This window comes from Vigna unguiculata, chromosome 9, assembly GCF_037176805.1.
Source record: "Vigna unguiculata cultivar grain cowpea cultivar isolate G323 ecotype 2 chromosome 9, ASM3717680v1, whole genome shotgun sequence".
Lineage (NCBI taxonomy): Eukaryota > Viridiplantae > Streptophyta > Magnoliopsida > Fabales > Fabaceae > Vigna > Vigna unguiculata.
The window spans coordinates 15,511,264-15,525,718 of NC_140800.1; the positions used below are offsets into that span (position 1 = coordinate 15,511,264).

Sequence of the window (14,455 nt, forward strand, 5' to 3'; positions counted from 1 at the left end):
CAGGAAGCGGCAGAGAAGGACTCACCAAATTATAATTACGTAAAATGATTTATCCAAAAACAGAAAAACGCCAAAAGCGTTTAATTACAAGTGCTGCTGGTATACGAGAAAGAAAGAGAAAATGGCAGAGGTGGTAAATTAGGGGAGAATGAGGGATGTTTGTTATGAAGCGAGGCCACAATAAAAGCCCCCAACTCACACATCACTCACATGTCTCTACTACTAGTACTTACTCTACTTCTTAATTCTACTAACCCCTGTTTTGTTTTGCTTCTTTCCTCTGCCCCAAAATTTTCTTATTCATTTCATTTCTCCTCGTAGTTCCCTTCCTCTGGAAACAGGGGAAGAGACGCAAAAACGAGGTGTGAGCTCGCGGAGGCTTCAATGAGAGCCACGGAGAAGAAATCAGGGATAATGGGAGGGGGTTCGGAGGGGAGCGCCGACGTTTTGCCGTGGCTGAAATCGATGCCGGTGGCCCCGGAGTACCGGCCGACCGCGGCAGAGTTCCAAGATCCAATCGGCTACATATTCAAGATCGAGAAGGAAGCGTCCAAGTACGGCATCTGCAAAATCATTCCTCCCTTCCCTCCTTCTCCCAAGAAAACCGCCATCGCCAACCTCAACCGCTCACTTGCCGTTTCAGGTTCCACATTCACCACGCGCCAGCAACAGATCGGCTTCTGCCCCCGCCGGCCCCGCCCCGTGCAGCGACCTGTCTGGCAGAGCGGTGACCACTATACCTTCACGGAGTTCGAGTCCAAAGCCAAGTCCTTCGAGAAAGCGTACCTCAAACGCCACACCAGAAAAGGTCCGGGCCCAGGCCCAGGCCTGACTCCACTTGAGACTGAAACACTCTTCTGGAAGGCCACGTTGGACAAACCCTTCTCCGTGGAATACGCGAACGACATGCCGGGTTCCGCGTTCTCCCCCAAATGCCGCCACACAGGGGATCCCACCTCCCTTGCGGACACTCCGTGGAACATGCGAGCGGTTTCACGGGCCACGGGTTCACTTTTGCGCTTCATGAAGGAGGAGATTCCGGGCGTTACTTCTCCCATGGTCTATGTTGCCATGCTCTTCAGCTGGTTTGCCTGGCATGTCGAGGACCACGACTTGCATAGCTTGAACTACCTCCACATGGGTGCTGGCAAGACCTGGTACGGCGTCCCTCGAGATGCTGCTGTTGCGTTTGAGGAGGTTGTTAGGGTTCACGGCTACGGGGGAGAGATTAATCCGCTCGGTGAGTAGATGGTGTGTTTGGTTTGTGTATCTCTGAGGTTGACTTTGTTTTCTCTTTTTCTTTCGGACATTGCTGAATTTACTGCTGAGGTCATGCGTTTGCTTTGAATTTCTGAAATGTTGACTTTGTAAATAGGAAGTTAGTTGATTGCTAGTGATAGTCTGTTCCGTGCGTGTTTATGTTCTCTGCTGCTTCTCCAGTTTGAAGTTTGCCTGAGGTTCCGTTTTTATTTGGGGGCGGGATGAACTGCTCTGAACTTTACAGAGGATTCCAGAGCAAATTTATTTAACCGTATCTTTTTTGTGGATTTTGACCTGGGTCTCCGTTTGGATAAGCTTCTGAAAAAAAAATAGTTGACTTTTTCCATGGCCCTGTTCGGATAACTTGTGAAAAGCACATAACTTCATCCAAGGCTCTGTTCGGATAGCTTGGGTAAAAACACGTAACTTTTTCGAAGTTTAAAATTAGCTTTCGTGAGATAAAGTTAGCTTTTGAAGAAATTAAATGAGTGAGGTATACATTAATTTATACATACATACATACATATATTGAGGAGAAGCTTGCTCATTTGATCCTTTTGCTTTCTTCTCCCGAACGTGCTGATTGTGAAGTTTATCCCACACTGGGACTAAAATTGCAGCAGTGTGTTTAATGGGCCCAAACACTGGATGGAAGCGTGTTGTTTGGGTTCCATTCTGTTGGATCATTTAGTCCTGGTTCTGTTGCAGAATGTCCTGCTTTTTGATGTTCCCTGTGAGATATTCTTGATCATGGGAACTTTTAACATAAGCGCTTGTAATCTTTCACTCTTTCACTAGTAAATTGCCATATAGTTTGTTTCGTTCTTTTTCTGCATGAGGTGCATTTTTGTGTATAAATTGGAGGATGTGTGCTTGTATTGTGTCCGGCTCTCACAATCATTAGCTTTAGTTCAAGGCATTATTGTTGAAAACAAGATTGCTACTAAAACCTTAGGAGTTTATGATTTAAGTTATAGTCCTCTGCTTTCATCCTTAGCCAGTTTAAAGTGGGTGGAGTGCTGACTGTAACAGTGAAAGATAACCAAATTAAGGATTGCATAGTTGGTTTTAGGATGCCTATTCATTGCTTTAGGAGGCTATGAAAGCATCTGGGGATTGAACAACATTTGAATACAAGGATCCCATTTGGATTTAAAATTCTACCCAATCTGAGTAGGCACAACTATCTCTTTCTTTTCACTTACTGTCTGCCAACATGTTTCCTTGACATAGGCGTTGTCTTTGTAGATTTTTTCTTTTGTCTGGGGAATCTTTGTTGTTTTCTATTTATCATCTTCACTCCTTTCACTTCTGATATATCGTGTTTTGCTTTTCAATTTATCAGGAATGAAAAATATTCATTGGTCTCATCTGGGATAAATGAGGATAACTGTGATTTCTATATGTAAAGAGAATGATACTTGATTTTTTGTGTTTATATATCCACATATTACAAACTTACACGGGTCTGTTTCGTTTCAACAGTTACATTTGCTATTCTTGGTGAGAAAACCACAGTGATGTCGCCTGAAGTATTTATTAGTGCAGGTGTTCCATGCTGCAGGTACTTATGCATACTACATATTTTTGGGATGATCTTATTTGGTATATCCTCAGATTAATCTCAAAAACTAATTACTTGTACTTCCAGTTTTTGTGTGCCCTGTAAGTGGTACTATTTACTCTAAATTACTACACACAAAACAGTTTGAACTTTAAAGCTGTTGAAATTAAATTGCAATTTCAAATACAACATTGCAGGAAATGTATGCCTTGTCAAAACACTTATTTTGTTTGTTTTTTTACTGCCATTTGGAATAATCTTTTTATATTTCTCCACTTTTGTGTGCTATTTAATTTTGAATTCATCGGTGTATGAATAGAGTGCTCTTTCATTTGGAGCTTGGAAGCAGTTATGGATGGTTAGTTTTTAAAGTTTTGATAGAAAAATGGAAACTTCGTTGTTGCAGTATATAGTTTATTAAGTTGTGCGGTATGTATGGTTGGACTGAAATGCCCTCCCTCATCTTTAAGGGCTTCTCTTTTCTCTATATGTGATTTGACGTAGGATTGTTTTCATGCCTCCTCTCTGGTGCTCTGCAGTGGTTTGTTCAGGGGAGAACCCATTTCTGTTATGCATTGACAGGAAAGCCTTGCTTGGTTCCCATTTTTGTTTTTTCTACTTAAAGGAATATCATATCCTCTCCCTAGTAATCATCATTGCAATTATTGGATGTTATTTCCATTTTTGGCAACCCTGTATGGTGGTTTCCGTGCATCTATGACTTTAAATTTCAATTTTGTGGAATCAGGTTAGTACAAAACGCTGGGGAATTTGTTGTGACGTTTCCAAGAGCCTATCACACAGGGTTTAGTCATGGTAAGAGTGGCTGTCACAGGCTCAAAGATTCTCTTTTTCTTTTCTTTTTTAGGGTGGGGTAGGTGGTGGTGATAGATGTTATTCTTTCAGTCAATAGTAGAATATTTCTAATGATTTTGAGTGTATACTGTGTAGGTTTTAATTGTGGAGAGGCAGCGAACATTGCTACACCTGAGTGGTTGAGGGTTGCTAAAGATGCTGCCATTCGGAGGGCTTCACTAAATTATCCTCCCATGGTTTCACATTTCCAGTTACTTTATGACCTTGCCTTAGCTTTGTGTTCTAGGTTTGTCTTTTTCTATTTTAACTTCTTATAATTGGCTACGAGAGCGTACTGCCGACACCTTACTAGAATTATCTTTTGTTTTCATTTTGTTAGTACGTTTGGTGCCATTATTAACAATACCTTATTGACTTAAGGGAGTTTGAAGATACACATGTATTCTCTCCAATTTTAAAATATATGGATGAATCATTCTGGTTCAAGATATATATTTTCTTTTTTAGGTTTCCCTTCATAATTCATGTACTATGTGATCATGTCACCAAGACAATGGTTCTGATGACCATATTATCTGTTCTAAATTATACTGCCTGTAAATATCCTTTGTTTTCTCCATACAGAATTCCTGCAAGCATCAGTGCTGAACCTCGTAGTTCTCGTCTTAAAGATAAGAAGAAGGGTGAAGGAGAGACTGTAATTAAAGAACTATTTGTCCAAGATGTGTTACAGAACAATGACTTGCTTCATATACTGGGGAAAGGATCCGCTGTAGTACTTCTACCTCGTAGCTCAGTTGACATTTCTATTTGCTCAAAATTACGTGTTGGATCCCAGCAATCCATCAATGTAAGCAATTCTGAGGGAATGCATTCCTCAAAAGGTTTTGTTTCTGATGATCTGGTATTCAACAGGAGTCATGGAATCAAGCAAGAAAAAAGTTTCTATTCTGTGAAAGACAAGTTTAGTACGATGTATGAAAGGAACAGGATTTCCTCTTTTGATGTAAATGGTAACTTAAGCACTTCAAGTACTAAGCCACTTCAAAGGGACACTGAGAGAGAAACTAGTGAAGAAGATGGATTGTCAGATCAGAGACTGTTTTCATGTGTCACTTGTGGAATATTAAGCTTTTCATGTGTTGCTATTGTACAGCCTAGAGATCCAGCTGCTAGATATCTCATGTCAGCTGATTGCAGCTTCTTTAATGATTCGGTTGTTGGTTCTGGAGTATCTAACAGTAAACTTACTACTGCCCCAGAAGAAGCAACTATTCCTGTGCCAAATATGTATACAGGCAGGTTTATGAGTACTATTTGTAGTATTTCATACTTTGTTTCATATTGTCATAAAAAATAGTTTATTTTTCTTCAAATGTTATCAATAATGTCGTCACATCCTAGGTATTTTCTGGACCTCCGTCTTATGCTCATCAGGAAACATGTCTATTTATTTGGCTAGTATCCTTCTGTATATAATGACCACACTATCATGATAATTTCCTGCAAAAGGGCAGTCCCAAAAAATCTGTGCCTTTAGGTTATAACTGTCTCTTCATTGCATGGACCGGGCATGTCTTCCTTTCTCCTATCTAAAATCTTTCCTTTTGTGAAACGTTGATTTTATTTGCTTAGGGCAGTCTGAGCCTTAACATACTTGTTTATCTATCTTCTGTTCTAAGTTTCTCTCATGGTCCTATTGGTGTTTATTGGGGTCCAAAAGGTTGGTTTGCATTCTGTAGAAGTGTAGTATATTAGGTAAATGGTTAAGTTGCTTTAGTTGTATCCGTTGTGATGGTTGAAGAAACTGAGTTGTCCTGCCACCAGTGCCATGAACTTGTCTTAAGTTACACAGTAATAGCAAACCTCATTTTTTTTTAGCTTTTAGTTGGGGGATAATAGGAGAGCAGAAACATACACTAGTGCCCTTCAAATCTTTTATGAGGTGCATTTGCAAGCATGCCTTAGGTATTTAAGGAGCTAAATCTTTTTATATCTTCTTTTTCCATATGTAATTTCATGGTTTCAATCTTCTTGGCTAGGAGTTTGGTAAAGCTTAAAAGTACTGATCCTTTGTTCTGTCATGCAGGATGGATGAAAAACAATGTCCAAGATGGTATGCAAGATGTTTCTGCTCAATCTTCTCAGTATGCTTTAAGTATTGAAAGTGAAAAGGGCAATACAGCTCTTGCACTATTGGCTTCAGCATATGGAAATTCTTCTGACTCTGAGGAAGATCAGATTTCAGTTGATGGTCATGAAACAAATGTGCTGATCTCTGCTTCAGAAAGTTTACTTTCTCACACTCAAGATTCCCATGCTAGTCCCGTGTCTGCACTTGATACCGGAGATAATATTCCTTTGAGGAGTGCCAGTTGTGAGGGTTTAATGCATGGTAGATTTGAGTGTAATTTAAGTCATCAATCTTTAGACCACCCTTTGAAGAAACAGGATTATAATATCACATCAGGGGTTAGATTTGAAAATATGAAAGTGCCAAATTCCACCTCCAATTGTTCCCAAGATGCCAATGATGCTGAAAGGTCATTTTCTAAAATGTCTATGGTTCCCTTTGATAATAAAAATGCTTCGATGGTGTTACAATCTGATGAAGATTCATCCAGAATGCATGTGTTCTGTCTGGAGCATGCTGCAGAAGCAGAGAAGCAACTTCGCCCAATAGGTGGAGCCCACATATTTCTCCTATGTCATCCAGGTTTGTGGGTTGATTGAGCAACTATTCATTTTATGCGGTATTCTTGTCTCATGCCCCAATTCTAGCAAATAATAATCAATTTTCCTATTCACAGCTCTTGTTCTTTGAAAATAAAATGAACACTTAATGGGTAGACATATTAAACTGGTTAAGAAACAAGGGGACTGTGGCTATGAAAAATGAGAGTCTAGTCATGGAAGTTATGTCAGTTAATGTTGCAATGCAAGGAAAGTTCACCCCTAATGCAAAGGTCAAGTTCAGTAAGATTTTGAATTTGATTCAATTTCAGTATGAAACTTTTTACACTTTCAGCCAAAAAGAAGATACGAAATCAGTGAAGTAGCCATTGCTTTTCACTTTTAGTGAAAGCTTTTGCTTATTTTCTTTGATAGGTGGCACCACATCTTACAAAGTGGTTTAGGCCTAAGTCAATCCTACAAAATCGGCTTGTAAGGTGAGGATTGTCCACACTTATATACTGTATTTTGGTACTATCTCTAATCAATGTGGGATTTGGACTTTTCCCAATATACCCTCTCATACTATAGGATGTGGTACATGTATAACATGGTGAGTGACCTTTATAACGGATTTAGGGTAGACTTTGATACCATCTTATACAAGTGATTCATACCAAACTCAACCGTACAAACTTGATCTCTAATGTAAGGATTGCCTCCATTTATGTACATTGTATTTTGATACTATCTCTAATTGATATTGGATCTGAGATTTATCCAAAACTACACAATTATTTGCTGGTTTGTATTTTTTTTTTCATTATTTGTGAATAAAATTAAATCTTATAATATTAAAATCATGGATGAATTTTTTTCTCTATTAATTTTTAATTTTTGAAGTCATGGGTTAGTTATGTTTTTGTCATCAACGGGCTAGGGGTTGTCCATTGATGATGAGTTATGCCAATATTCATTCAGAAGTAGAGATATGTAAAGAGATGTGTCTTTCTGATTTGAAGAAGTAATTTTCATATGGTTGTCATGGATCAATTATAGTTAGTGTCTGTTGCTGCATGTTGAAAAATATTGTATTACTGTTATTAGTTTTCTTCTTTGTAAATAACTCATTGTTTATTTTACACATTTCTATAGACTATCCCAAGATAGAGGCTGAAGCAAAAGTGGTGGCAGAAGACTTGGGGATTGATTACACATGTAAGAGTATTGCATACAGGCATGCTTCCAAGGAAGATGAGGAGAGGATTCAATCGGCTCTGGATAGCGAGGAAGCCATTCCTGGGAATGGTGACTGGGCTGTAAAACTAGGGATCAATCTCTTTTACAGTGCACATCTTAGTCGCTCTCCTCTTTATAGCAAGCAGATGCCTTACAATTCTGTTATATATTGTGCATTTGGTTGTAGCTCTCCAGCTAGCTCACCGGAAGAGCCAAAGGTCTATCAAAGAAGGGTCAACAGGCAGAAAAAGGTTGTTGCTGGGAAATGGTGTGGTAAAGTTTGGATGTCCAACCAGGTCCATCCCCTTTTAGCGAAAAGAGATTCTGAAGATGCTGAGGATGAGAAAATCTTACTTGGGTGGATATTACCTGATGAGAGAATTGAGAGATCAGAAAGTACCCCTAAAGGTGAAACTACTAGCAGAAAGTCAGGTAAGAAAAGGAAAATGGCAGCAGAGAATGGACGAACCAGGAAAGGAAGTTATGCTAAGAAAAATGTAGTTTCATATAATTCTACTGAAGATAAACCCAACTCACAGCCAAGGGGGATTCATAGAAGTAAGAAAGCCAGGAATGTTGAGAGAGATCGTGCTGCTTTGAAAGGGGATACTTCTGCGTATCATCATAGAAAACCTATAAGCAAACAAACAAACTGTACTGAAAGTGATGCGGTTTCTGATGATTCACTTGATGATGAAGATGATCACATGCAGCATGGGAGGAATTTTGACATTGACAATGATGTGGTTTCAGATGATACAGGGGACTGTGATTCTGATTGGCAGCAGAGGGAGGAACATAGCAGCAAGGAGGATGAAGATATGGAGGGAGATGCAATTTCAGAGGATTCTTTGGATGTTGGTTCTCTTCAGCTGCAAAGGAAGATTTCTGAAGGCAAGTATGCCAAATGCATTAGTGAAGAAGATATAATTTCTGATGACCAAATGGAGAGTTGTTTCCAAAAGCGGCAGAGAAGAACTCCTAAAAGCAGGCAAGCCAAGTATCTGACTGGAAAAAGTATAATATCCGACAACCAGCTAGATCTGAAAATGCAGAAACAGCAGCGGCAGAATCCTAAAAGCAGGCAAACCAAATACCTCAATGAAGAGGATATTCCGTCAGATGACCAATTGGAGGGCCATTATCGTAGGTATCAAAGAAGGAATCCTAAAGGCAGGCAGGCCAAATGTGTAGCAGAGGAAGATGAAATGTCTGGTGACCAATTGGAGGATCATTGTCAGAAGCTGCAAACAAGTTTCTCTAGGAAAAAGCAAAACAAAGGCATTGATAGAGAAGTTAAATATGTAATGTCTGATGACCAATTGGAGGATCATTTTCCAAAGCAGCAAAGAAGAATTCCTAAGAGCAGGCAAAACAAATACCCTGATAAAGAAGTTATGGATGACTCAGCGGAAAACAATTCTCGTCTGCTGCATAGAACTCCTAAAAGAAAGCAAGCTAAATGCATGGACGAAGATGATTTGAATTCAGATGATGAAATGGAAGATGATCAGAAGCTGAGGAGAACTCTTAGAAGTAAACAATCTAAACCAAAAACACTTCAACAGATGAAACAAGCCAATTCCGTCCATGCAAAAAGCCAGGCATCTCGGTCCATAAAACGGGTATCTCGGGTTCTTGTGAAATCAAAGACTCCTCAGCAAATAAAACCGCGGAATAAGCAATCCACTAACTCCCGAGAGTTTAGTTTACTTATGGAAGACGAGGAAGAAGGTGGACCTAGCACCCGGCTTAGGAAGAGAGCCACAAAAGCTCAGGGGACTGAAGGAAAATTGAAAGAGAAGCAAACAAAGAGGAAGAAGATGAAGAATGATTCAACTGCAAAGGTTTCAGTTGGTCATGTGAAAGGAAAGGATGAGGAAGCAGATTATCAGTGTGATATTGATGGGTGCAGTATGAGCTTTGGGTCAAAACAGGAGCTGCTGCATCACAAGAAAAATATCTGCCCTGTAAAAGGGTGTGGGAAGAAGTTTTTCTCACACAAGTATCTGGTGCAACACCGAAGAGTTCATGAGGATGAGCGACCCTTGAAGTGCCCTTGGAAGGGATGCAAGATGACTTTCAAGTGGGCATGGGCTCGTACTGAGCACATTCGAGTCCACACTGGTGCACGGCCTTATGTGTGTGCAGAGCCAGGTTGTGGACAAACATTCAGATTTGTGTCTGATTTCAGTCGTCATAAGCGAAAGACTGGCCATTCGGCGAAGAAGAGTCGTCAATAGCAAGTGGAATGAATAGATGCTTAATTGTTATTTAACATGACTATTTATGAATTTGTTAATCCATTGCTCAATTGACCCGGCTAGGACTAGCGTTTAGTGACAGTGTAGGATATCATATCCCTGCAATTGCCATTTGTAGTAACTATTAATTCTGTTTGCTTTTTTGGGTCTTCAACCCATTTGTTCATTACAATTAAAGCAATTGCTTGGATCTAGAAACATGATGCAAATGTTGTTCCAACCTTTGTCATTAATTTATTGCAATTAGAAATTCAATTCCCCCAATCCTTCATCTAAATTCATGCACCCTCAGCCTGAGTTGGTTTTAGTTATAAACATTATGATTGGTCCAGCGAATTGGCAGAAAGATTTTAATTGTGAAGAGGATAGTGAGCCTTTAGAGACAAGGAAAACTTTATAAATCAATTTATTTCTGTAATCTTTTATTTCTAGAAGTTCATGGTAAGTCACAAGGGAAGGAGATTAGTAAAATGGAAAAAAAATTTATTGTAATCTATCTAAACCGTACAATTTACTATGGAAGTTATTTTAAATTTTGAAAGCATACACAATAGTATGTTAAGTCTAATGATCATGTATGAGCACAGCTTAAGTCAGTAGATGCACACAGAACCCTCGTAGAAAAGCGTGGGGTATAAATTCAATACGACATGAAAATGAGAATGAGTAATTAAAAATACAGGAAGTAATATAGTTATCATTCTATATAGAAATAGAAAATTTTAAATTTTAAATTTCTGGATAAGAAAATTATCCATTTTCAATGATTTTAGATACATTAAATTTGAATTCATTTTCTATTTTACATTAGATTTTTGTCTATTTTTTCCATCTTACTTTAATCTTGTCGTACTTGATCTTGCAAACTCCAATCTTTCTAGTAATTTAGCACTTTTTATGTGCTTTGTCTAGATCTTTTATGTAGCATCTAGTATTTTATTAAATTGTCTTATGTTTTTTAGTTTTAGAGGTTTTTATATCTGTTTCACACTAAGTAAAATATTAATTTATTAAACACACTAAAGTTTAATATTGTTTGTAATTATCAAAGTCTTGAGTGTCTTAAGATTATTAGATTTAGCCGTGTGTCTTGTCTAATTGTATAAAATCTCATTTATGCTTAAAAATTTCACCTCCTCCAACATAATGTAGTCTTGACGTATGCTCAAATAATTAACAAGATTGTCAAGCAAAGGGGAAGGGGAAACTTAATAAAAAGAATCACGTTAAATCTTCATCCTCAATTCCATCACAATTTAGTTCATCTCATCAAGATGCTCCTTCAACAAAGTCTCCTCCTTCATGAACAACTTCTATAGTTTCAACCACAATTAAAAACATATTATTTATTCGTTACCTCATAAAAAACTTCATCTAAGAGATCGAAGCACTAGAGTAGCCTTCTTCTCTTGAATTATAGGAAATTATATTTCAAATAAAAGCATATAATTTCATGCTCCTTCAATAGAGTTTGAATCTTGATGCACTAGATATCTCGAAAATTTTCTTTTCTATAAACTTCTCAATCTTGGTCATGTTGACCATTATCTTGAAGATTTTCTCAAAATAAAAGAAACAAATAAATGGAAAGATCTTGATCATATATATACCATTTTTTCCTCGATCACAACAAGTATCCATTCATATCAGAGTGCAATTATCTCTCGTAGTAACAACATAACAAATAACATTATTTCTATAATTTCAACACAATTAACAATGCATTCATTCACAACAACAATCATAAAATCTATTTAAATAACTAACTCCATTTACCTAGATGATGAGTCACTAACACAAAAAACTCCATTGCCTTTAGAGACCTCTACTCACACAAGAAGTAATATCTACACACAGAAAACGTATATCAATGATATGATTAGACTCTAATAACCCTAACCGAATATAGATTCATCTTGAGTCCTTAAACGTCACGTGTAAACTCAAAACATCCCACATGTAACATATTTAAATATAAACTTAAAAGAAGGACAAAAGATGAACTTATTTTGTTTAAGATTATGATTGAATAGGATTGTACCACTCAAACAATGACTCCTACTATGGTCTCTGATTTTAAACGGATGAAGGATGAAGTTAGAGATCTAAAAAGAAGGCAGAAAGAATTTAGAAAAAGTTTCTAAAGTGATTATAATTCTTATAAAATTGAAACTCAATTAATAGAAAGTTCTATCTATAGTATGACTTTTTAATAAAATAATTGAGTGTCATTTTTAAAACCACTACTACTCCTACACAAATTTCTAGGTCCTTACATTGAACTCACATATCGAAATTATTTATACATAATAAAATAAGATCATTTAAATATATTTTTTTCATGAATATTTTATATGCAACGAATATATGCAACATCAATCATAAAATATTTGTATGCAACGAATATATTTTAATATAATATAATTACTCATAAAAATATTTAAATCAAATTTAACCTTTTAAAATTAGTGTCTACAATATTTTTAGACAAATAATTATATATTTCTTACCATTTATTTACAAAGATAATTTTAAGACAATATAATTAATATATTAAAAAAATATACAAATTAATATATTAAAAAAATTATACAAATTAATTTAAGACAATATAATTAATATATTAAAAAAATTATACAAATTAGAAAAAATTATGCTTAAAGTAATGGGTGAATTTTTTACTTTCTAATAACTTTAATATTTTAATTCATATAAAAAATTTGAGTGAATATTTTTAAAGTAAATATAAAAATGCTTAAAATTATTAAAAAAATGTTTTAAACATATAAAAGAACATGTTTTAAATAAGAAACAAATAAGAATAAATTTAACTTTTTTTAAGGCTCAATAACATTTTTTTTACCATATTTGTAGCAATGATTAATATTTTTCTATTTATTTTTTACTTAATGTAATTCTTATATTTTTTTTTTCAAAAAATTCAATGTGACACTCCTTTAGATAGTGTTAATATCATCCTTCCCATTTTACTCGTGAGATGGGATATTAAAAGCATAAAAAGAGAGGGTGATTGTATTAGTCGATGCCAACTTATCATCCTCTAAACCACAATAATATTGATCTCCTATTGTAACACTCCATTTGAGCGAGCCTCAGCGAATCTTCGGCGGAAACTCCTCGCAAGGCCGTGAATCGTCAATCGTTCGGTGGAAAATCCACCACACAAGCAGCGAAAGACTGAGTTCCAGTGGGGAACTCTTACTGGTTCGGATCGTAGGAGGTGAATACCTCAACTAGAAGGTGAGCTAAGACGAAAGGGGATTAAAATCTCACCCTCATTCATCAAAGTTGTGTTACAATAAGGTTGGCTTGCCTTTTATAGCTGAAGGCAATCGGGAAAGGAAAACGGAAGACACCTAACGACAAAGCTACCGTGAATGAGAACAAGCAAATGTTGACGGAAGCTAACAGAAGTAGGAGTAAAGAAAGAGTGGTTATCTAACTGTAAGCATAAACGCAGAATATGATCATATTATTGATTCTGACAATCAATCATAAACAATATCCCATACTGATAATCATGCTGTAAAAAGTAAACGGAAGCGTACCCGAATTGACCATAACGATAATATTAGCGAGCACTAATGATACACTGATCTTTCTCCTGTAGAGCACCTTTATTTTCCTTTGGGTTTTCTTTCTTGATGGGGATAGGGAGAAAGGAACAGAAAAAGTACGTTATGACTCTATGTGTGCTCTCAGAAGGGGACCACGACCATTTATAAACTGAATTACTTAAGTTTTAGTATTTCTAATTTGGCCCCTCATCAAATTAGAAATTACTAAGTGGTTTCTATACAATATTTATTTTCATGACATATAGCTTTAGCCAAATCTTTAATTTAGTCAGATCACTTTATTATTTGGCTTTATAAATAATGGCCCTAACACATTTAATTATGTGTCATATATATGCATGACCCAAAAATTACTAACAATCTCCCACTAGTCACAAATATATATGGCCTTACAACCTTATAAATGTGTTATACTTTATGAGCTCAAAATTGCCATTATATTACTCGAGCATACTCCAAAAGTCCCGTCCATTGATTATATCAGTATGTAGAACCAAACCAGTTTTTCATTGCATCAATCACAACTAAAACCAACAATGATCACTAATCCTGACACAACCAAATGACATGGATTCATCATGAAATGTGTAGCATGAAAAATTATGTGAAGGTGATCTGTATATACACATCTATTTTCAACTAGTCCAAACTTTAACTTAATTAGATCAATATAAAAACTTAATGTACAAAGTGTAAAATTAAAACCACATATATAAATAACCAAATATGTTTGAAAGTTTAATGTATGCATACAAGAAATTAAACATAGAACATAAAACATATAAAAATGACTATCTTCCACTAAACCTCAGATTCCTCAAACTGTAAAACACCCATGTGAGCAACATGCTCATGAAAGACCTTGGGTGAAGGTGATCTGAATTCCTAATACAAAGGAGGCGTCACCAAGATCATTCATTTCAAAATTCTTTGACAGAAATTTCTTAGTTTCGAGCAATATGCCTATATCATTAGTGGCAAGCAGAGTGTCATCAACATACAAGATCAGGAAAATAAACTAGCTCCCCTTAAACTTGTGA

General features: G+C 36.4%; 1 protein-coding gene across 1 annotated transcript; it reads left to right on the forward strand.

Moving 5' to 3' along the window:
• The first annotated feature begins 219 nt into the window (after positions 1 to 219).
• On the forward strand, positions 220 to 10,071 carry LOC114164121 (lysine-specific demethylase REF6-like). Its single transcript, XM_028048649.2, has 7 exons — positions 220 to 1,240; positions 2,746 to 2,824; positions 3,573 to 3,640; positions 3,776 to 3,926; positions 4,265 to 4,938; positions 5,730 to 6,356; positions 7,469 to 10,071. The coding sequence occupies exons 1-7, from the start codon at positions 385 to 387 to the stop codon at positions 9,793 to 9,795; spliced, it is 4,782 nt and encodes a 1,593-aa protein (XP_027904450.1). The 5' UTR covers positions 220 to 384; the 3' UTR covers positions 9,796 to 10,071.
• Positions 10,072 to 14,455: the final 4,384 nt, after the last annotated feature.

Bases quoted from the DNA above. Each gene is read 5' to 3' on its own strand.
- LOC114164121 (XM_028048649.2), top strand. From the start codon at position 385: ATGAGAGCCACGGAGAAGAAATCAGGGATAATGGGAGGGGGTTCGGAG. The intron at 1,241-2,745 runs GTGAGTAGATGG...TCGTTTCAACAG, and splicing joins GGGAGAGATTAATCCGCTCG to TTACATTTGCTATTCTTGGT. The intron at 2,825-3,572 runs GTACTTATGCAT...TTGTGGAATCAG, and splicing joins GCAGGTGTTCCATGCTGCAG to GTTAGTACAAAACGCTGGGG.